General features: G+C 47.7%; 1 protein-coding gene across 1 annotated transcript; it reads right to left on the bottom strand.

Moving 5' to 3' along the window:
- Nucleotides 1-1,978: 1,978 nt before the first annotated feature.
- Nucleotides 1,979-24,176, bottom strand: RAB15 (RAB15, member RAS oncogene family). Its single transcript, XM_035126126.2, has 7 exons — nt 23,477-24,176; nt 15,385-15,445; nt 11,119-11,179; nt 8,981-9,058; nt 7,620-7,709; nt 6,697-6,762; nt 1,979-5,937 (listed from the first exon to the last, which is right to left on the bottom strand). The coding sequence occupies exons 1-7, from the start codon at nt 23,634-23,636 to the stop codon at nt 5,779-5,781; spliced, it is 675 nt and encodes a 224-aa protein (XP_034982017.1). The 5' UTR covers nt 23,637-24,176; the 3' UTR covers nt 1,979-5,778.
- Between the last annotated feature and the right edge of the window lie 499 nt (nt 24,177-24,675).

Below are 24,675 nucleotides of genomic sequence, written 5' to 3'. Positions count from 1 at the left end.
TTACTTCCACTGCTGCAATGCACGTCCCCTTTCCAAAAACAGCTTGATAATGAAAACCTCTAATGAGAATCCTGCTTCTCCTGCCACGAGGAGGAGCAGGCTGAATTATTAACAGCTGGATCAGATTCCCTGTAAGCTCAAGTAGAGGAAGCTGGGGCATGTAACCAAAGTACAGAGATCAGATAATTTTCTGTAGCAGAGGAGGGAAGGGATACAGGGCCACTCCACCAGCACAGCTCAGACACCAGCAGCTCCTTCTTGGCTCCTTCCAGTAAAGTGTATCTATCCTAGCTGGCCCTTAGAAGAACGGGTACTTGAGCTTGCTTATTTCCTTCTCCCTCCTGATCAATTTTCATTTTGTGTTGTGCCTTTTAGAGTGTAAGCTTGAGGGCAGGGATTGTCTTGTTTTTATGGATCTGCAAGATGCGCTCTGGGAGCTTATTATTACTATTTTGCTGATAGCAGAGTAATAATAAAAAAGAATATAGGATGGAGGATCTATCTTAATGCAAGTTACCTCAGTGCCTCAGCAAAGCAGGCTAAGGATATGAAAAGCACAAAGAGCTGTTTTGTCTGACTCCAAACAGCTACATCAACCATGTGAAATCTGTCTATACTACAGACTACAAAACCAGATTCACATACCCCCTGCCTGAATTGAATGCATCAAATAGGGCAGACAGCAATACAGGCTTAGGGCCAGCTCAACATTCTTGTCTACACCTAGCTAAAACATAGCCTAAGAGCCGGCTGGGTGAGGCCAAAGGCCCATCCTGTTCTCACACTAGCCAACCAGATGCCTATAGGAAGCCCATGCACAGGTCCTGAGTGTTATGGGATTCTTCCCACTTGCGATTCCCTGCAGCTGGTATTCAAAGGCACATTGCCTCCACCAGAGGAGGTAGAACATCCACTGTCCAACAGCAGATGAAGCTACTGTAGGAAAACCTACAACATGCTTTCACTCTATTGAGAGAATATGGGGTGTGGAGGAAAAACTGGATGATGACTTGTTTGCTCTTCCTTCCTCTAAATTTGTAGTGTTGCAGGATTTAAAGATAGAGAGAGATAGGGTTTAACAACATGCCATTATGCTGCGCCATCTGTTCGAAAACATCTAAGCCGTGGTTCTCCTGTGGACCCAAAACTTCCATCACCCCTGGAGACTGACTATGCAGACTAGGGCCCAAAAGGTGTTCAGAAACATATAGACTAGATTCCCCACCCGAGTACAGTGGTACCTTGACTTACGAACGACTCGACAACTGAATTTGTCGACTTACAAATGGGGGTAATAACCACACGCTTACGAATGTCTTGACATCCCCAAAAAACCGCGGCGGTTTTACATAGGGATTTTTCAACTTATGAATTTTTAGATAGGGTTGCTTCGACTTACGAATTTTTCCCTTTCCAATGCATTCCTATGGGAAATCGCGTTTCCAATGGTGTTTTTCGGCTTACGAATTTTTCAACTTACGAAGGTGCCTTTGGAACGGATTAAATTTGTAAGTCGAAGCACCACTGTAAATTGATGCAGAGAGTAGCAGGTAGCTTGAGCTCTTTCAGTCTCCTTTTGAAGGAGGTATTTTATATTCCTCGCCACAGTACAAAAATAGCTGCAAATACATATATTGTTAACTCCAGGACTCTGCCAATTCCAGGTGGTCCCATGTGGGCAGAACTAATCCTTGCTTGTCACAATTTTTCTGGACAAAAGCTGGTTGCACTGGTGCATGTGCCAAGCTACATCCGTTCCACCCCCGGTTTGCTTCTTTGGCTCCTTTCTTGTGCAACTGAGCTGGTTTGCAGCATGAATTAAACATACCTCTATTCTGAATGTGTTCTCTACATAGGGAAGCGTTTGCTGTTTGACCTCCTGGATTTCACTTCAAGTGAGATTCTTAGCAGCAACACAGCTTCTTCGTTGCAGAGGACCGGGTTAGCCACCCAGCAAGGAACTAAAGCAACCACCAACCACTTTGAGAATCTTTATTTTTGTAAAGATCTTTCTTGTTTAAAACCATTACAATGACAGGTCATACAAGGAAACCCAGTCAGAGTGCAAAGTCCACAAATTACAGACACAGCAGAGGATTCAGAAAGTTCTAAGTTTGGCTGGATCCCATGACAAGTTTATATGCAACGGTTTCCGCTACAGACAGAATGATCCGTGACTCAACAGGACGGAGGGAGCCTCAGAATACTGAAGAGTACTAGATTCCCAGACTCATCCTCCCTTCCCCAAGCACTGGCCTGAAACCAAGAAGCACTTTGTGGCCTCCTGAGAGCACCACTCCAATCTGCACAGAGAAAAATCAGCATTGATTAGGGAGCTTTTCTTGCACTGAGTTGTCTTAATGACCCAGAATGCACACTATTAGCGTGGCTCATTTTGCTCAGTGTTGTGGAGCCAGAGGCTTCGTCAACCACTTGTTTGTGAGTTCAACCCAGTAAGAGGCCATTGCTGACTCTACATAATAAGGACTCCAGCTAATGCCATAAGCAGGGCAAAGAGCTTCTCACCTGCTCCCCTTTCTGGTCTTGTGTGTTGTGAAGATTACATTGGAGTCTAGTTTGTGCGTTATAGTTAACAGCATCAGCAGCCCAGCTTCTATTATATTGGTGGGATGTGGTCTTAGATCCTAGTTGGAGCAAGCGGCGCTGATGTGATGCTGAATTGCAGCAGGCAAGGAAGAGCTACAGTGGGGACATCTCTTTCAGCCCTCCTAGCTTGCAGAGCCAGAGATACTGGGAAGCCTCCTGTGCTCATTTCAGGAACAGAATGACATTCCTTCCAGACAGACCACCTTGAGGGCAGCTCTAGCAACAGAGCTTTAAAGAACAGAGTGCAAGAGACAGCCAGGTACCAGCTAAGACAACCACTCTCTGCAGGCAGCTAGCTAGCCACTGTTTTTTGTTTCCCAGTTGCACTGAGAACATGCCAAGTGAGTTATTCCAAGTTTCTCATCACACACATGTCTTAGCATGGCAGTTCTGCATGCTGCCACAGGCCTTCCACACTGTAAGTTTAAGTGGTCGTGCAAACCTGCTTTCTGCACTCACAGCATGCCCATTCACCTTGGGTGCAGTGCAATCCTGTCAGAAAACAAGAGTGGGTGGTGGGGGTGGGGAGAGAAGACAACACAGGCCACATAGACTCTCTGTGCAAGGATTGGCCCTCAGTCTTCATTCCAACCTCCTAACAAGCTAGGCAGACCAAAGCCAGTGAAAGCCAACAAGGCCTCAACCAGTCAGCACAACAGAGTTTGGGCTTACAAAAAAGCTCTTCCTTTGCTGTGGCCGACCCATTTCCCTCAGTCTCTACATGCCTTCTCTCTCAGGGCAAAGATGCCTAGTTCCCCACCTGCACAAGTCCTCATTTCATTGCATTTCCACCTGTTCTTACAGAATTTGGGTCCTACTACATCATGGCTGGGAGGAAGCTTTGGTCCTCCAGGTGTTGTTTGATTCCAGCTCCCCTCACACCATCACAGCCAGCACGGCCCTTAGGTCAGGGACGGTGGGAGTTGTAGTTCAAAAACTAAACAGGCTACCAGCTACGTGTGTCTCTTATTAGTGTCTACAATATCTCCAGCTTCACACTAGGTCTTGCAGGAAGCGGTCCCTTGTGGTCAAGCCGTTTCGTGCCTCTTTCTTCCCAGACCCTGGGACTGGGGTCTTCCCAGGGGACTGTGGCTACAGGAGAGCTGCTCCTGCCAACAGCAGGCACTGTGTGTAGAACTTCACTGTTTCCCCCTTACATTTCCAGTGGCTTGATACCTGTTCAAACCCACCCAGCACAAAGAAAGAGGTAAAACTGGTGGTTTTGAGAGTGGAGACTTTTTTTGGAAAAGCAAGGCACCCTTGCTTTCAGAACAAGCATCACAGTGCAGCCAACTTCATTCCCGCTACATGCTACTCCCCTTCCTCTTCTTCACCGGGTAAAAAGATTTTTCATCTGCTCCGAGAGAGAAAGTCAACAACCAACTGGAAGAGGAAGAGGGGAAATGAGCAGGGAAATGTAAATCAGTCTGCTCTCTGGTATGACCTGGCTAGGGAAGGGCAGATCATCACATTTTCTATCACTCAAATGGATTGTGCCTAAGCCCCACCCCCTCCACCAAAGGCAGCCTCTCTAGGCAGCAGGAGGACTTATGCACCACCATCCCACCCAGAAAGCCTCTGGTTGACACCCACCCTTTCTAGATCTGCAAATGTAGCCCATTGCTGGCACATACATAGGAAGGGAAAGGAGTCTTAGCCTCCCCAAGGTGTTGGCACGCAGGGAGCAGCTACTCTGGAGCAGGCAGGCGCATATAGATTAGAATTACCATGGCATGCTGCCAAGTGTCTTTAGGCCTCCCCCACCAAGCATGTCAAGGTGAGAGGGGGATGCTGGTACAACATGCAGGCAGGCAGGCTGGTTTCAGTTTGCTCGGATCAAGCCATGTTAAGCAGCACATGGCAAAAGAACCAAATAAATTGGATACCCTGGAATCTACCAGGCTGAGCTTCCAAGGAAATTCCTTCTGTGGAGGAACTTCTAAAAAGAGCCCACGAAAGGGTCTTGAGCAACCTCTTACAGGTTGGACCTCAAGAGTGAGAAGAAACAAATGAGGGGAGGCTCTATGCACAGATTACAGTGTGTTTCCGTATCAGCGCTTTGGTGAATAGTTGGGAAAGTCATTCCAAGTTCTACACAGGTGACACACAGATAGGGTGGGCTCTCTGCCTCCATTGGTGCAGGGATATAAGCTAAGCGGGTGCCTGATGTACCTGCACCACCAAAGATACCCAAGGGGAGCCAAGCGAAGATGCCCTACAAAATTTTCGAGTAAATGTAGAAGGCAAGGATTTTGCTTGGTGTGCAACACAAGGCTCCAAGAAGTTACAAAACAGGAGACTAGTTTGGCCCAGGAAGAAGCAAACATTCTTTGCAACTGGTAAGGCGAGTCTGAATTTAAAGCCCCAAATTTCCATCATCTTACCCCTTTCCCAGCAGGGCTAGACTCTTGCTGCTCCCAGCAGCTTACACTTAGCAGGGCAAGAGATGCCGCTGCGCACTTTGGAACAAGCCCCAATTTGGCGAGGTGCCGTGATGAGAGGTTGTTTTTTCAAAACAACAACCTCCAGGCAGCCAGGTATGTACAAGACACTGTATCCAACACAGCCGCAAAGCCCCAACCCTGCACAAAGCTGTGCAGGAATTGGGGCAGATGCTGAAATGGCAAGGCAATGTATGGGTGGAGGGGGGGTGGCGGGCAGATACAAACGGACAAGCCTTCAGCAGGCCTGCTATTGAGGGTGTGCAAGCAAACGGTCTGTCTGGAGGAGAGTGAAGGAAGCGGGACATTCCTCCCTCCTTGAGCGCCCTGTTCTCAGAGGACAGGCCTAGTTGCAGCCAGGCACAGAACCCAACCGGCTCAGCTGCCCCCTGGAAAAGGGCAAGGCTGCAGAGCACCTGGAGGTTGAGAGGCTGCTGAATAGGCCTCGGCTGCTGCGATCGCCAACCACAGCTCTTCCGCAAAGGTGGCGGGGTGATGTTCTGCGTATTGTGAGCCCCCCCCAAAGAGAGATTTGGATCCAGGGAGTTTGGGGGAACAACAGAAATCACCAATCAAGGAGAAACACCAGGAAATCCATAGAGGATCCAGCAGGGCAGAGAGTGGGCAGGCAGGCAGGCAACCAGAGACCAAAGAGATGGAGCCCTCTCTAGGTGGCAGCCTCTCTGCCTGCACTGGGGGACAGAAGAAAAGGAAGAGCACTGGGAGGCTTTCAGCACCAGCAGGTCTTGGGGGAGTGCTCTGTGCCCTCTGGCTTGCTTGCCTCTTCCTCCAGCTCAACCAGGTTCAGTTCATCAGTCGCATACGTGCGGAGTCCATCCAGCTCCTTCTTGTGGGCCTGCAGGACCAGCTCTGTCAGACGAGTGAAAGACTGAAAGAGATGAGGGTTGGGTTTTTTTTTTAAAAAAAGTGGGGTTTAGTACATAGCTTCAGATCAGCAAACAAGTCCACACAAGTTACTAGTCCACAACGTATTTACTAGAGTGCTTGGGTGCACATGTCTAAATGTTTAAGACATTTAAGGTACTTTTTTTAAAAAAAGACTACTTCTCAAACTTTCAGTTTGCAATTTTTATTTGCTACATGCATGTGTCAATTTACAATCCAGTTTTAAGCAGGAGAGTTACATGCATGCTTAAATATGCCCCACTGAGATCAACAGTGGGCTCCTGCTCCATCTATGTGTGAGTTTTGACACTAACTGCTAACATTATAACACATAGGGGCGTATCCAACGGACTCTATTTTCGCCAATTCTGCTGCCCACTGTAGTCCACTGCAAAGCCACTCTTGAGGGTATAGAGACCATCCAGAACAGGTATGGGATATGGCAAGAAAGGCTACAGTAGATGGGTGTGTGTGAATCCAGATACACCACCGTACGTAAGTGTGAGTACTTCTGAGATTAAATAAAATATATATGCTACATTTGCAACAATATATAGTGCAACATTGTTTTCTCTCCCAAAGGTGAGGTGCCTACTGGCTGCTATGGTCAAAAACTACAGGTGAGACCAAGGATTTTCCACCATGGTCTCTCTTTTGTTCTGTATCTCCACTTGCTCTGCAAAGGTGATACACTGGCTGCAAAGCACCAGACACCTGGATGTTCCATATGCAAAGTTCTTACCTCTTTGATGTTTAAGTTGGTGCAAGCACTTGTTTCATAGAAATCCATGCCATACTCCTTGGCCAGCTGGAAGACAGAAGTTCCGACAGCTTTACATACAGGTATAATAGTGACTGTCAACAGATTGTACAGATAGATCTGAAGAAACTAGAACATTCTTACATCACCACCTCAAAGACTGAGAAGATAACTTGTATTATTATTATTATTTTAAAAACAGGCTAGGTAACATTTGAAGTTTCTGAATTGGGAAAAAGAGCACTGTTACAGGCATAGCGTGTCTCTCTGATTAACCAGGGCTGGAAAAACTAGTAGAATGAAGTCCAGCTCCATACCCCAGTGCCACCTCTAATATAAACCCAGGAACACTGCAAAACAAAGCTTGTCTGTGCCAGAAGGAAACCAGCTCCCAGAACCCATTTCCACAAGTTCCTGGACCTTGACAAAATTTAACTGCTCCTACCATCTAGTTTTCTAGATCAGACTCTGCCCTGGTTCACACCCACAGCAGATGAGGCAATCAACCTGTTCCTGTCTATACCAGACTATGTGGGGGGGCTCACACAACTGCATGTGTTTCTGAACAACAACAACAGCGGAACCTATCATATAGCAAGAAGGGTTCCCGACAATGCCATTGTCTTATATAGAGGAATTCGGTTGTGGAGGTGTATGGGCCAAGATCCAAGCACAATGAAAGCAGAACTCACTGCACCGCCAAAGTTAAAACAGATTTAAAAAATGGAGAAGCCCAGACCACATTGTTATTTACAAGGCTGAGTGAACAGAATCAGCTCAGTGGCAGAGCACCTGCTTTGTAGATGGTCTGACCCACCTGGCACTGTCAGTTTTACTATATCATCTGCTATGAGTGAGGCTTAGGTCTCAAAGGAGAACAACTAGCAGCTACCCAAGATGCTTACCTGGAGGCCTTGCTCTTTGCCTACTTGCCTCTTCTCCTCCTCGTCTGCTTTATTCCCAATAAGGATCTTCTGGACGCCATCTGGGGCATACTGGAGAGAAGGGAGAGACTTTAGCCCATCCCAATCAGCATAGATTAGAAGCAGCATGCAGTAGTTAAAAACTGAGCTGTACGGCACTATTCAGACTTGGGATTGTCAAATGTACCATTCCTGTTGCCTTTTAACTGTTGCACAGGGCAGAGAATTTTCATAGCAATTGGCTTCTTCCCCCACTGCAACACAAACATCTGGAAAATGGCACCGCCCAACACATTTCTGATCTTAACAAAGCAATTAAAAGAATCACAGGATGGTCTTACAGAAAACAGAGCTTCCACAGACCAAAGCCAATCAAAGAAAAAGGGCAGCTAGAAAATCCCCCCAAACCCAGGGGCCAACAGAGTTGATTGCACATGCCCAACAGCATCTTCTTCAGTCCAAACCTGTTCATCTCGCTGTTAAGTTCACTGCAAAAGCAGATTACTTCAGTGCCAGTTGTGGCAGAGTGTTAAGAGTCACCATGTAAAAATATGCAACACCTTCACCAGCCCAGTGCCTCCAGGTGTTCTGGACCACAACTCTCATCAGCCCCAGGACTGGCTAAAGCTGATGGGAGTTGTAGTCTCAACACATTTGGAGGGCACCAACCTGGCAAAGGCTAATCTATAAAAAATTCCCTAACAGTGTAAAGGCAGAAAGTATGTGCACAAGGACACAAAGTTAGCACTCTGGCAGTATCCAAGATGCCTCCATCAGTTATTCAACAGCAGTGTATTTTATTTATTATTACATTTATATAGCCACTTATCAATAAATATTCACTGGATGTTTTACATGCAAAACAATATAATAGTTATTATCAAAAAAATAAACAGCAGCCTTTTGTGGCAGCAGAGATGGCATAATACAGCTCAGATTTAAAACACGGTTAAGGTTTATTAGATGTTCCTCTAGTTCCTGCATAATCTTCTAGTTAGCACTTGCTAAATACTGAGGAGCTTACACAAGGTAGAAGCCCTTTCACAGGAAATAAGGACACCCCAATAGTGTTATGCCTTTTTCAAGGACATCCGGATTGTCTGTTGAATTCCCAAGGCTATTTTAATCCTACAATCTCTAGATAAACCAAGCACCTAAGCCAAACGTGCTATTTCTCTGTTTGAACAAGGCTTCTCAAGACAAGAGAGTGCATGTATATATATATATACACACAGACCTTGAGCAGGAGCAGTTCATCCGATTTTGCCATGGCAACTTCTCCCACACTGGGGCCAACAGTCCCCAACAATAGGGGGAAGAAGAAGGGAGGCCCCCTTGCTTACCTCATCTACATCACTGGCCCATTTCATGATGTGCTGGTATGAGCGCTCACTGCTGATGTCGTACACCAAGAATATCCCCTGGGGAGAGAACCAGGTCAAGAAAACAGGATGGAGTATAACGTGCAACATAAACCCAAAGGTGAAATGACTTCTACTTAAAGGGAAGGTAGGTGTGTGTAATTGTTAATTTAATAGGACATTCCCTATGCACCCTCTGCCCAAGAATTATGCTGGAGGGTTGAAGAAGAGGAACTAGACATTTGGGGATTATTCTTTCTTCTGTCCTGTTAGATTCTGCATGCATCTGCATGTAGGCCAAACTCACTGTGAAACCTTCATGGCAGATGTGGCCTTTAACTACGACCGATAAACCAAAAGCATTCGTGTTTTGACAGTTGTTCCTACAAGATTGTTACAGAGCAGGCTGCCACCATGCTAGATAACAGACAACTGTTTAATGAATATGTCAGTCTTTCCCCCTGGGGACCTGGCTAATCAGTCTGCATTCCCTGCAGAAATACAGCAGGCTTCTTTGGCTGCAGTTTTACTGAACGCTCCTTATACGCTAGGCTTCATGTCTCAGAGATCTAGCACCACTATGGCTCAGGGCATCAAGTGGCAGGCAACAGGTGATCTCCAGGCAGCAGTCGGGGCAAAACATTTACCGTATTTTTCCGTCTATAAGACAAGGTTTTTTACCCAATTTTTTAGGTCTAAAAACGTGGGTCTTCTTATTCACAGAATATAGCACAGAATATATGCACAAATGGAGCTGCGCAAAGACACTGTACTGCGGTGCAACATTACACAGGAGGAGCTCGGCAATTGAAATAATATCCCACCTCCTGCGCCTTTAACATCAGTGAAACATCGCACCTTGCACTCCTCCTGTGCAACCTTGCGCCACCCGCACACAAATGGAGCCGTGCGAAGACGCCACACAGAAAAAACAGATCACACATGCAGCCACTGCCTGTAGGGCGGGCAGAGTGGGAGGAGGCAAGCAGACTGAGAATGTCCTGTGGGAAAGGCGCTGCCTCTCCAGTTGGCCGCAGCAATAGAAGATATCTCTCCCCTCCGCGCCTTTCCCGAAATTACTTTTGCCGAACAGGTCTGTGAGTGACTGGCTCTCTGAATCAACACGCTTGTTACTTTGGAACCACACGTTCTGGGGAATTATCAAGATGCAGACTTGCAGCTAGACCAGATGGATTAGTAGGAGGCAGAACTATCATTGCCTCTTTGCTCCAGTATCCTATGTGTGTAAGCTGATAGCTACAGCATATAGCAGAGACCTATTCAGTCTGCAATCTCCCATCTTTAAGCCGGGGCCAAAATCTGACCTGATGGCTAGAACATCCAACGTATTTTTATTTTTCCTCATCTCCTGCTTTGTGTACAGTTCTGGAGAATTTCAAAGCTTGCCAGTGTTTTGTGACATTCTGATAGGTCCTAAGAAAGGTATTGCACAAATGTGGATTTTTGGATTGCTTTCTCATGGGCCAACACCACTGCATTTTATGCACCAGTAACACTAAATTCCTAAAGTATGCAGATTGTCTTCAGCCCTTGAGGCCAGCTGGACTGCTGGCTTGCTGCCTTTCAATTTAGCTGAGGTTTAATGTTGGGACCCTTTCTGTGTTCCAGTGCTAACCTTTGTCAGCGTTAGCCCCAAAGTTGTGTGTGTCTCTGTCTGTCTCCAAGTAGGAACCTATGGTCTGGATTCAACTAAGTTGCTGCACTTGCGGAAGCTACTGCAACAAGATCCACTGGTGCAACAATACTACCCTTCCTCTCCCTGTGAACCCCCCCCCCCCCAAAAAAAATCTGCTTCGGAGGGTAGGGAGAACCCCAGAATGGGTGAAAGAGGGGAGATTCAATTCAGCAGGACGATCTCCTTAGCACGATGTTTAATTCTACTCAATATAAAAAAAATGGAGAGATTCCAGAGCTGTCCACCTCTGTCAGGCCACTTCCATGAATTTTGGTTACACTCTGCTTACATCTCTGGCAACAAATGAATTATGTCAGAGAAATAGCACCGAGGCAAATGCTGGGACAATTCCTGCAAAAGCCAGCTAGTCCTTTCCTGGTCTCTCCATGCTTTTTGTACTAAGTCTAGGAGAAAACAGTTTTACCTGGGCTCGCCTGTAGTACTGCTTCGTGATGGTCTGGTATCGCTCCTGACCTGCAGTGTCCCTGGAACAAAAGCAGACGTCTTTAGAGTTGCTCCAAGTTACACACAGACTGAGGGCCATGCACTGCAATTTTTATCCACATGATCCATCTGGACTGCAGCAGAGTTGGCGCTCACATGGACAAGGGAATTATTATCATCAGCTATTGGACTGTATCCAGCGCTGCCCATGAGCGAGTGGAAGAGACTTCTGCTTATGAAACAGGACTTCACCATCCTCTCCTACCTGCTGCAGCCCCTCAAAATCAGCACTGGAGCGTTGGGATAAGCTCCAGAGCAGATTTTGGCATGGGGAATGGGGGGGGGGAGAAGGGGCTGCAAGGAGAGGAAGGTGAAATCCTGTTGTGCAAGCTGAGGTCTCCTTGTGCAGTGTTGGGATTCTGCTAATCGTTTACAAAGTGCTTAGAATTTACTAAAGCACTGTCCAGAGATTAAAGAACAAAAGAGCCACTACCCACAGACTTACAAACTAAGATCCATGATGCAAGAGGGAAAAGGAAAAGTTGGGCATCAGTTCTTTAAGAGTTACATGGTAGTTCTTAGAGTGACTAGCTGGAACAGAAATAGTTCAGGGAGAAAAGGAGCCAAATGGTAACTGGCCTCAGCTGATGTAATGGACTGGGCCCCGTTATTCCAGATCGCCCTCTGCATTATGCAAAGTGAGCGATTGGATAGCCAGGAGCAGTTCTCATCATCATTACACAAATTCCTCCTCCTCACCCCTGCTAACGTAGCTGCCAAACACACTTCCTAACATGCAGCCTTGACTTTCTGCCACGTCAGAAGATGAACCCAAACTGTAGATTTGTGCTAAACTGCAGTCACGTCGTCATAAAGCATGATTAATTGTTGCTCTGCAGTATCATCTTATGACCGACTTGCTCTTTAATCCACAAATGGTCATCGTCACTAATATTGTCACAGTACAGGAACACACAGGATCACTTCAGCTATGGAGGTTTATGCAATTTGACTGCTCCCTGCTGGGCTGTTTTAAATCTACTCCTGTGAAGGCAATCGCATCTAGGGTCTTCCCAGAAAAGATATATCATTATTCTCATGCTGACATACAAGCATCCATGTCCTATTTTTAAAAGACTTATTTTTTGTTTTTAATTAGTTCTTAGAATGCTATCTAATACCCCCACCCCAGTATTTCACACACACACACCCCATTATACCTCCGTCCTCCACCAGTCCTCCACCAGTCACGGACTGTGGGTCGGGGGGGAGGGGTGGCGTTGTTAATCCGGGAGGATTGCTCTTTCAGGGCTCTGCCATCACCATCAATCACCGGCATTGAATGTGTTGGCCTAGTGTGGGGCACCAAGGAGGGCTTGGCTGTCTGGCTGGTGTACCGACCACCCAGCGCACCAGCAGCCACCCTGTCGGACCTGTTGGAGGTGGTGGCCGGCTGGGCCTTGGAGTTCCCTAACTTATTGGTTTTGGGGGACTTCAACATCCATGCCGATGCCACCCCCTCCTCACGGGTTCCGGACCTGGTGTCTTCCATGGCGACATTAGGGCTCTCCCAGTTTGTTTTGGGTCCCACACACCAAGCAGGCCACACGCTGGATTTGATTTTTGGTGCAGGTATAGATGTGATCATGTCCCCAATTATGGAAGTGCCATGGTCTGATCACTACGCTCTGAAAGCCAGGATTGACTTACCGCCTCTGCCCCGCTTGGGTGGTGAGCCGATTTGGGCTCGTCCGCGAAGGCTGATGGATCCTGATAGATTCCGTCAGGCTTTACGGGACCCTGCTCCCCCTGGTGGCTCGTTAAATGAGCTGGTCGAGAACTGGAATAACCGGCTCTTGGCGGCCATTGATGAGATCGCACCTAAGCGCCCTCTGCAACCCCGCCGAAACCGGGCCCCTTGGTTCACCGAGGAACTTCGGAAAATGAAGCGGGACCTCAGACGGCTTGAGCGAGTATGGCGGCATACTCGCGACGGAGCCTCAAGAACATCTTATAGGTCGCTTATGAAAACCTACGAGATGGCGGTGAAAGCCACAAAGAAGTCTTACTTCTCAGCTTCCATCGCATCCGCTAGCTCTCGCCCGGCACAACTTTTTCGAACAATCAGGTCTCTAACAACCCTTGAGGATCAGTCAAATTTAAGCACAAATTCGACCCATAGCTGTGAGGCATTTGCGAGCTTTTTTGCGGAGAAAGTCTTGACACTTTGACACTTCGCCGTGACCTTTCTGCCAATTTTGACCTCTGTAAACAGCTGGATCAAGGCGGGTCGGGGCTGCTGATTCTTCTAGATCTGTCAGCCGCCTTCGACATGGTCGATTATGAGCTTTTAGACCACCGCCTTGCCGACGTGGGGATTCAGGGTACAGTCCAACAATGGCTGCGTTCCTTTATCTCAGGTCGGGGACAGAGGGTGGCGCTAGGGAGGGGGTTGTCACCGCGGCACTCCTTGGTGTGTGGAGTCCCGCAAGGTGCAATCCTTTCCCCAATGCTTTTTAATATCTTCATGCGCCCCCTTGCCCAGATTGTCCGGAGTTTTGGACTGGGTTGTCATCAATATGCTGATGACACCCAGATTTATCTGTTGATGGATGACCGTCCTGCCTCGGCCCCGGACACATTGACCAAGTGCCTGGAAGCTGTGGCTGGATGGCTACGTGGGAGTCGGCTGAAGCTAAATCCTTCGAAGACAGAGGTCCTCTGGCTGGGTCGGGATGACATGGGGCGGGGGGGCCAACTTCCATCTTTCGCTGGGGCCCAATTAGTGTCAGCCCCTTCTGTCAAGAGCTTGGGGGTAACCTTGGATGCCTCCCTTTCCATGGAGGCACAGGTTGCAACCACAGCCAAGGTGGCATTTTTTCCATCTCCGCCGCATTAAGCAGTTGGTCCCCTATCTCTCTCAACCTGATCTAGCCACAGTGATCCATGCGATGGTCACCTCTAGGCTTGATTATTGTAATTCGCTCTACGCGGGGCTGCCCTTGAAACTGACCCAGAAACTCCAGCGGGTGCAGAATGCCGCGGCGAGGCTCCTTACGGGGTCCCGGCTGCGGGATCATATTCATCCAGTGCTTTACCAACTGCACTGGCTCCCGGTGGAGTACAGGATCAGGTTCAAGGTGCTGGTTTTGACCTTTAAAGCCTTATGCGGCTTAGGACCCTCGTACCTACGGGACCGCCTCTCCCGGTATGACCCACAGAGGACATTGCGGTCCACAAATAATAACATATTGGAGATCCCGAGTCACAAGGTGGCTAGGCTGGCCTCGACCAGGACCAGGGCCTTCTCAGTACTGGCCCCGACCTGGTGGAACGCTCTGTCCCATCTTTTCGTAGGGCCTGCAAGACAGAGCTGTTTTGTTTGGCCTTCGGACTGACGCAGTCTGACCCCACGGTTACCCTCCCCTAAGGTTTTATCTATAATGGTTTTATCTTATTCGTAGATTTTTAATTTTAAAATTGAATTTTAACATTGTATTATTCTGTTGTTTTAACTGAATTGTTTCTTTTATATTTGTGTTGATATTATTTGTTGTTAGCCGCCCTGAGCCCGGTCTTGACTGGGAAGGGCGGGGTATAAATAAAAATTATTATTATTATTATTATTATTAGAAACCAACACAATAAAGTGGAAAACTTATTGGGTCAAAGCCACTCCTATTGCATGAAAACAGAATAAAGCACCAGTGGTGCTGGGTAGGTACTAACACTACCTAAAAGAGAGAAGCATGTTTTTCTAAATAACAATAATAGTTTGAAATGGCCTGGAGCTTTAATCCACACCCTGAAAAACAGCCCCAGTCCCTATTCAGGCAACCACAGGAAGGCTACACTACACACATGGTATATAACAGCTTGTTACATTACTGCCCAGGAACCCAAATGGCCTCTCCCTCTCAGTCCTACTGGACCTCTTTGCAGATGATGTTCAATAACCACTTATTGATTCCCTGCTACTTTTGATAATTTACCAAGCACTTCATTTGGAGAGTGCTTTATAGTGTCTCTGCATGCTTCACTTTATGGCAATCTTGCCATTCACTTTATGGCTGAGTTACTTGCCATTCCCATTTTACAGATAAAAGAACTGAGGCTGAGAATGGGCAATTCGCCAAAGTTCTCACAATGTATTCACAACAAGGAACTCTTACAGTATCTGGTCTCCCAGATCCAGAGTTCAGCTCTCTGTCCGAAGATCTATATTGCAATAGCTAAAATCACTTACCAGATCTGTATTCGGACCTTAATGCCATCTACTTCTATAGTCTTCATTTTAAAATCGACTCCTGTGAATAACAAAAGCAAAAGATTAGAAGGGCAACGCCATCCCTACCCAGTAGATTCTGCTGAGTGCTATTAGATAATGTGATGTTTAGAACATATATATATAGACCCACAAATATCCATGTACGCGTTTCTCATGTGCAGCATGTTCCTTGGCAGGGCCGGCCCTACGGCCAGGCTGGGTGGCGCCGGGCCGCCAGGGGGGGCGGAAACGGGGGGGGGGGCAGAGGGATCCGTCGCACCACGGTGCTAGATATACTTAAGACAGCCCTGTTCCTTGGGAGTCCTGCTAGCAGAAGATTGTGCAAGTCCTTCCACTAGCGCAACACTTCTTCTCCCCATCCAAAAATTGGCTGCAAGTTGAAATGCTTGCACTGATGGAACAAATGTCATGGTGCTACATTGAATTTCTTCCCCAATATCTATCTCCTCTTCAATCTACTGCACAACCACCCAACTATGTGAATAAGCAAACAACATATTCTCTCTCTCACACACACACACAATCTAATAGTACATCACCATTGTTAAGGAGCTGGATCCTCCCTTCTCTGCTGAACTCCTCACCAGCAGCCCAACCTGTCTCTGGCCTTGCTATACAGCGCTTCTGAACTTCTGAGCAGTTGACATATTCATACAAACTCCGTAACACTACAGCAGTTGAGTCAGTAGCTAGGAAGAGCTCATTTTAATCAACTCAAGCTAGTGCTCTCACTCTGATGGTCACCAATCTCACAGAACTACGGGGTGAACACACCAAGCAGGCCTCTGGTTGAGGTCTCAGTGTGTGGGCAAGATATCACAGGTGCTGCCAGACAGCTCATAGCCTAAACCTTTTAGAGCAGGCATCCCCAGACTTCAGCCCTCCAGATGTTTTGGACTACAATTCCCATCTTCCCCGACCACTGGTCCTGTTAGCTAGGGATCATGGGAGTTGTAGGCCAAAACATCTGGAGGGCCGCAGTTTGGAGATGCCTGTTCTAGACACTATTTAAAGGCAGCCCCGTGCAGAGTGCCTTATCTGTGTCTAGTCTGGAAATACCTGTGTTTCTCCAAAAATAAGACACCATCTTATATTTATTTTTTCTCAAAAGAACACACTATGTCTTATTTTCGGGGTATGGCTTATATTCTTTGAATGCTTAAAAATCCTGCTACGGCTTATTTTATGGCTACGTCTTATTTTTTGGAGAAACAGGATAGATCACTGCGGCAAATTTTGTCCTGTGCAGAAATGGTCACCATTGGCATACCAGCTGAAATGGATGAAACACACCCCTAGCTTAAGGTTACCAGATTTTTTCCAATGAATCCGGGGACACTTTTCAACTTCCTACTAAATAGATGGATTTTGTCAGGGGACTGATTTGTAAATCTGGGGACTGTCCCCAGAAACGGGGACATCTGGTAACCTTACCCTAGCTACCGACACTACTTGGGCTTCACTATTCAGCACCCAAGCCAGCAGCATTTGCAATGCAGACTTGGGTTTTTTAGGGGAAGTGGAACCTCATCTGGCAGATATCCCAGCTCACAGCACCTCCACCTTGCCTGGATTTAACCTCTGCTTGTTCGCTCTCATCCATCTCAGAATGGCCTCAAGGCACCAGTTTAGAGTTTCTAAAACCTGATATCAGAAGATGGAAAAGAAAGACATAGAGTTCCATGTCATCAACCTTTGGATGACTTCCCCCAGTAGCTTCATGCAGCTCTTAAAATGCACGGAAGACAAAACAGAGCCCTGGGGCACCCTGAAAGTCATAGGGCACAGGGCAAGACTTGCCCAACATTATCACCCAAGAACTTCCATCATGGAACAACAAGAACAAATGTAAAAAAGTGTCCACTAAGTCCAATACCCAATAGTTGACCCAGAAGGATATTATGGTTGACAGATTTCCTGGACTTCTCAGTGGCTTTCAATACTAACAGGGTAGCACTCCTTCTATCCTTCCTCCAGAGCACATCATCCACCAGGGTGACCAAGGCTATTTCCATCCCAGAGCTGGGCCTGGCCATTGGTGGGGTTGATGACAGTTGGGAGTCCAACAACAAATGGAGGGATGCTGGCTGTCCACCTCTGGTCTAGGCCAATGTGGGTCATAAAGGAATAGTTTACTATACGATCTAACATACGTTGCCTTTGCATGCTCAGCCATGGTGTGTGTGTGTGTGTGGAGAGAGAAAGAGAGAGATTAAATAGTATAAAAACAGGACAAGAAAATCTTACTGGAGTAGGGAACATACCATGAAAGGAACCATGGGAAAGTACTAGTGAATTCACCTTAATTTTGTCAGAGGGAGATCTGACCTTGGTAGGCTGTGCAGCTTCAACTTATCTGTGATCCGGTCTAGATTCTTTTGAAGCCTGTTCTCCTCATATAAGAACAACAGCCCAACTCCCCAGTTCTCTGCAGGAGAGCCAGCAAAAGCAGAAAAGACCAAAGACTCTGTGTTTCTTTGAAGCTTCTACTGCAGCTGCTTGCCCACACCGCTGAAGAAGCAGGTACCTTTCAGCAACACGGGGGACTGCAAGATAAATGCCACCAAAGCGGCACACAGCTTCCTACGCAACCTGTCTTTCCAAGGTGGTGTGCCACAGCGCGATAAAGCTTGGCTGACAAGACACCTCAGCAGTAACGCTTATACGCAAACCAAGCAGCACCTACCTGCTGCCTTGCAGTATTTCTCTTCTGAGTTTGCCCTTCTTCTTGTTGCAGGGCAGGGTAGAGCTGCTTGAGTGTACCAGCTTTATAAGCCTTGCATGAGGCCTTCCTCATGTCAGCCATAGCTTACGAAACTGTGGCAATCAAACCCAGAAGTGAATCCATAAGACAACAGTTTTTAGATCCATGATTGGGCAGGTTAGAGGCTACAAAACAGGCAGTGGGAAAGCAGGTGCTTTGCATGGAAAAGGCCCCAGGTCCCCAGCCTGGAAAGGTGCTGCCTATCAGGGTAGAGAAGGCAAGACCAAGGTAGGTGGACCAGTGGTCCGCCTTGGTGTGAGACAGGTTCCTACATCTACCAGTGGTTGTTAACTATGAGAAATAAAGGTTAAGAGGCAGTATAGTTCCAATTATCAGAAACTGATTGCAAACCAAAAGGGATGGTGACCGTCATGCCTTGCTTATGAATTTCCTCCAGGAACCCAGCTAGCTTCTGTTGGGAGACAGATTGCTGAACTAGATGGACACTTGGCCTGATCCAGCAAAACAAAGCCTTGCATCCTGCACAAAAAGCTCCCTGATCCAAGATTAAGTTTATTTTCTCCTCAGAAAATTGTGTAGCTTTCTGAGGGTGACTCACATATCGTGCACGATTCACCAAGCAGGAACAAGTTGAAAGTGATCCTTTGTACTCCGCAAGGCATTTTCTACTCGCTCTGTGGTCACAATGAGAACTTCATTAACTTAACGCAGATGAGGACTGTGTGCTTGCGTCACCGTGTGGGAGAACAGGACCGTTTTGGAAATGGTCCACTGCTGGAGAAAATATAAACTCTAGGAGGAACATATCCCATTACATAGCTATTCATACATACAAGCTACCTGGCTAAAACCGGCTATGGTCAACCTGAGTGGGTTTACGTTCAAGCAGATCTATGCAGCAGGTCACACGAAGAAGAAGCTGTTCAAGAGAGGTGGCACTTCTGTTAACTAATCCAGAATGCGGCAGCTAGACTGGTGACTGGGAGCGGCCGCCGAGATCACATAACACCGGTCCTAAAAGACCTACATTGGCTCCCAGTACGTTTCCGAGCACAATTCAAAGTGTTGGTGTTGACCTTTAAAGCCCTAAACGGCCTCGGTCCGGTATACCTGAAGGAGCGTCTCCACCCCCATCGTTCTGCCCGGACACTGAGGTCCAGCTCCGAGGGCCTTCTGGCGGTTCCCTCATTACGAGAAGCCAAGTTACAGGGAACCAGGCAGAGGGCCTTCTCGGTAGTGGCACCCACCCTGTGGAATGCCCTCCCACTAGAGGTCAAAGAGAACAATTACCAGACCTTTAGAAGGCATCTCAAGGCAGCCCTGTTTAGGGAAGCTTTTAATGTTTGATGGATTTCTGTATTTTAGAATTTCTGTTTTTTTTTTGGAAGCCGCCCAGAGTGGCTGGGGGAACCCGGCCAGATGGGCGGGGTATAAATAATAAATTATTATTATTATTATTATTATAACTCCACTCTTCCACAACCTTCCTAATGTCCCATCTCAGGAGAATAGGGAAGTGGGGGCTGAAAACCCAACCTAGTGATAGTCTTCACTGCATACTCACCTGAATGAAGACCATTTAATACCTGATTTTCCCCCTATAAAGCAGAGTGGGGGCCTGTGGTCCTCCAGATGTTGATGGACTACAACTCCTATCATTCCTTACCATTGGCCATGTTGGCTGGGACTGATGGGAGTTGGCGTCCTACAAATATCTGGTGGATCCACCCCTGCTAAAAGGAGGTAATCTCCTTGTGTAACCACCATTGTGAGTAGTATATTTTGCTACAAGCCTACAAATGGGGTAGTTAGGGCACACACTGGAAGTGGAAGTGGCTCAGCCATTCTTTGTTTACTACCATTGTTCCCTTGGTACATTGGAAGGCAGCAGCATTAGCCAGAAGGTAGGCCACGATCTACTTGGTAGATCTCTGGGTGTTTTGCAGTAGATCATAAGTGTTTCTCAATTGTTTGATGATAGCAACAACTAAAAGGCTTCCCTCACTAAATTAAAGGGCTTGAACAAAGAAACCTTGTGGAGAAACCAGGAATGGATTTTTGCCCTGGACTGAATATGTGCTTGATTCTTAATGTGTGTCTGCCTTCCTGAAGCACTATTTTACACTTGGCTTCAGTTGGTGACCCTCAGATTCTACAAATTGTAATAAAGCTTAAAGCCTGTTCACTGGCCAGATAAGTTACTGGAAGAATCAGTGACTTATTGGAGGATATTAAACAACTGGAGGGGTAGAAGAGAGGAGAGACTCTGTAGCATATGGATGCAAATACATATCACGAGTGATGAATCGGGTGAAATTTGGAAAAGCATGATTTACAAGAAATCATGGGGCTAAGCAGAAAACCTTGCTTTCTTAGTACCAGAAGTTCCAAGAAAGCTTTTGAAAATCACAGCTTTATTTCTGTATGGACAATTTTCCTTTGCATAAGTTTGCTAGTAACAATGGGTGCCAACTGCAAACAAATATTATGCAAGCTTGGCAGTGTCAATGATTTTAGGTTGGTTTACTAAATATAAGAAATATAAACTTGCTAAATTAGACCACTCTCTAGAGCAAATGAACCTCCACCCCAATGCTACTGAACTTCAACACCCATCAGTCCCAAACAAATGGGATGACGGAGGAAGTTGGGAACTTCTCACTTTCCAGATGGATTCCATCATAAGTTTGCAAATACTCAAATCTGAAAATAACAGCTTCAATACACTCCACTAATAGCACTAATGCCCAACCCCCCACATGTGTGTTGGCCTTACTTGCAAGTCCTGTGCCTGATTAGGGCTACAGAGCTCTTTCAGATGGAGCAGTGTCAATATGGACATGCCCCAAAGCAGCTTTCTTCTCAAGCTGCCAGCCGCTGAATGCAAGCCTGAGGAATCAAGCCATAGCTGGGGAGTTTCAGGCCCAGAGGTCAAATGCAGCCAATCACACCTCTCTATATGGCACCATCTCTCCCCAGGCCACACCCCTAACCCTCCCAGCTTCACACTTTCCTTGAATACTTTTGACTGCCTGGAATGTGTCCTTGAAAACCTGCATTGCCTTTTGCTTGCCTGGATGGAGGATAGAGAAGTGTGTGCATGAGTGTGACAAACTAACTTATTGTATAGATGTAAAATTTGCATTCGTTGCTCCACCCACCTTGGCCCCACCCACTGCCATGTGTCGCCTGGACAGTTGCCCAGAAGGGAATGTGGCCCTTGGACTGAAAAAAAAATGTTCCCAACCCCTGCTATAGGTTATGCATGGCTAGCAAAATGGTAGAAACGAATGGTTTCAACAGGAAAACATCAACATGTTGCCCTCGGCAGGCAAAGTCAGAGGCAGGTGGGGAAGCTCAGCCACAGCCTTCTTTTACCACATTTCAAGCAACACTTCATTATCTCACCACCACCCAAAAAATCCTGCACAATCTGCAAGTTATTTTTGGACGTTCGCTACATTTCTTAAAATGAAAGGCATGCTAGTAGTCACACCTTCTGAGATGAAAGCTTTGTGCCTAATTTCAGAACTGTGGGGCCTGACTGAGGTCATGCTCTGGGAACCTCCATTCATGTTTTAAACGGTCCCTTTTTTTTATTTAATGTGTTTCATGACCAAGAGAGCTAACAGAAGAAGAGCTCTGCTGGATCAGGCCAAGGCCCATTTAGTCCAGCACTCTGTTTTCACAGTGGACAACCAGATCACCATAGGAAGCCAACAAGCAGGACCCGGGTGCAAGAGCATTTGCACCTGCAGTTTCTGGCAACTGGTATCCAGAGGCACACTGCATCCCACAGTGAAGGCAAGCCATTGGAGCTAGTGTGGTGCAGCTGTTGTGGCAGGGGTCCCCAACCTTGTGGGGCGCCAGGGTGTATTCTGGAAATCTAAGAAACTGTCAAACGCACCATAAAGTACCCATTTCACAGAAGAAAAACTGGTGATGCTCAGAACTGCCCCTCAACTGGCCAAACACCTACACTCCCAATAAATAAAATGAGGGCGGGTCGAGAGGGGGGGGAGCAGGCAATGTCTTTCCCAACCAACTAAACCCCCTTGCAAAAGCAAAGAGAAACCACCCAAAAATCTCTACTGCCTTGAGCTCATTGGAGAAAAGGTGGAATATAAATGCAAAATATAAAGGCCTGGTACTACAAACAGCTAAAACACCTGCTCTTGGCCACTTCAGATATGCCCTGCACATCACTCAGAAAAACGGGGCACATCCAATGTTTAGTCTCTCTTAAGGATGCTTTGCGTGTTATGTTCTGAGCTCACCAGCATGCTCCCACAAGTCACTCCTGTGTCTAAAAATAGAATGGGCTCATACAGTAGCTGCTTCCAGATTCTCAGCACACATATGTGGCTGCTAACACCCACAAAAAAGCAGATGCTCCAAAGAAGCAGGCATATTCCAAGTAATGGGTTTAGGCTCAGGTCGGACTTATCAGAGGGCTGTTTTTTTAAGAGCCCATGAGGAGCTGACATTATTCCCTGGGACCAGCATAGCCACTACTGAGGATTTCAGAAAGCAAAGCAAAGCAGGTCTGCCTTCCCTCTGGCTTTCTCTCTTCCATCCGCCCCCCCCACCTCCATATGACTCATGGTGCTATGCCTACCTCATATTTTCGAACAATGACGTCACATTTATTTTCACCTTTGAGGTGAGCTGGCATTACTGCATTTAGCAGCAGCAGCAGCAGCAGCAGCAGCAGCAACATGTACAGTGGACCGGAGAGCCGGGCGGTTATTGAACAAAAACTGGCTCCCAACACACAGGCAACGCAGGAGCCAAGGCCCGGTATTGGTGCAGCATCTAACAACAGGTAACTGGAAGCTAAGGCACTGAAAGGGGGGCGGGATTTCAGGGAGAAGGGGGTGCTTTTAGCGACCCCTGCCTTAGTATAGGGTGTCAGCTTTGCTTCAGGGAGCCTGAGCCTCAGATCTGAATCGCCCGCTCCCCCGGTTCCCTCTCGGGGCTTGCTATGGGCAACTGTGCAGGTACACTCTCATGTTAATCCGTGCCAAAGACGCAGTGTCTTTACGCGCGATGCAACTCAGCCACCCCTCCCCTCCTCCCCAGTCCAGCAGCGAAGCCCCCAAGGCCGCAAGTGTGTCCCACGGGGTCTCCCGCCTCTCTCGAGCCGGGCCCCAGAGGATGCCCTATGAAGGAGTCGCCGCGGCTTCCTCTTGTTCGAGGGCGAATCTCGTCGGCCCTCCTCAGCCTTTGTCCCCGCTCCCGGTGGAGACGGTGGAAGAGGCCGGGCTGGCAGATCCCCCCCCCCGCGACTTCTCTTCCTTCCCCACCCTACCAGCCCCGGCGTACCGATGGTGGAGATGTGCGAAGGGTGGAACTCGTTGTCGGTGAAGCGGCACAGCAAGCAGGTCTTGCCCACGCCCGAGTCCCCGATGAGCAGCAGGCGAAAGAGCACGTCGTACTGCTTGGCCATGGCGGGCGCCGCTCCGGCTTCAGCCCCGCGCGGCATCCGCTGCCATCCCAGCTAAGCGCGCTCTCCTCCGCCCGCGGCGTCCGTGCGCGTCTGGGGAGAGGCAGCCTCAGCTGCAAGACCCGGCGGGCGAAGCGAGGTGGAAGGAAGGAAAGAACGGTGGGAAGGAGGGAGAACCGACGCCGACGCCTCGGCTGCTGAGATCCGCCGGGGGTGGATCTCCAGAAGAGCGGGAGAAATTGAAGGCTGCCGAGGCGCTGGCGCCGGGGAGGGAATCACTTCCCCGCTCACGGAGCGACAAGCGGGGAGGTCTGCAAAGGTGCTCCTACTGCTCCCTATTGGAGAGCGCAGGGGAAACAGGGACGCGCAAGGCGGGCTCCTCGGACGCGCAAAGTCAGGACGCAGCGGCCGGCGCTTTTCGGGCTCATTTGCGCTCGCCAGCCAGCCGGCGTGCTCGCTTTGAACCACGTGCCTAACAACTAACAGAAGGGGCGGAGAAGAAGGGAAGGCGGCCAGCTCAAATGAAGGCGAGCAGGCCAAGCTGCGGCGCCTGTTGGCAAAGCCGGGTTGTGACCCTGGAACATACGGTATGCCGAGTAAGATGGGATGAAAAGCTCGGGAGCGGGCGCAGAATCACAAGTTTCCATCGCCATCAGTGCCGGATTTACGTTGAAGCTAAACAAGTTAAAGGGAAAAAAATTAAAGGAAAAAACCTGGATGTACATTTCCAAAATATAAGATAAAAAACAAATAAAATAAAACCTACATACAGCAACAGTGTTTTGTGTTGTGTAGGCTCCTATGATGTAAGTAATGGGCCCCACCTGCTGGCCTGCTCCACTGGTACCAGTAATTATTTCACTATTAACATACTTCTTAATTGTATTTCACCATTAATATACTTCTTCTTAATTGTATTTCAGTTCAACAATTACTTTGATAGAATACATATTTTGTTATGTGCAAATGCCTTCAAATCCCTATTAGGTCCATAAATTACCATATAGCATATATTCAACACTAAAAGGTGACAATTTGTTGTTGACAAAGGACAGCTGGACATATAAAGGGCCCCATT

This window comes from Zootoca vivipara, chromosome 1, assembly GCF_963506605.1.
Source record: "Zootoca vivipara chromosome 1, rZooViv1.1, whole genome shotgun sequence".
NCBI lineage: Eukaryota > Metazoa > Chordata > Lepidosauria > Squamata > Lacertidae > Zootoca > Zootoca vivipara.
This window is presented reverse-complemented; position numbering and strand designations above follow the sequence as displayed.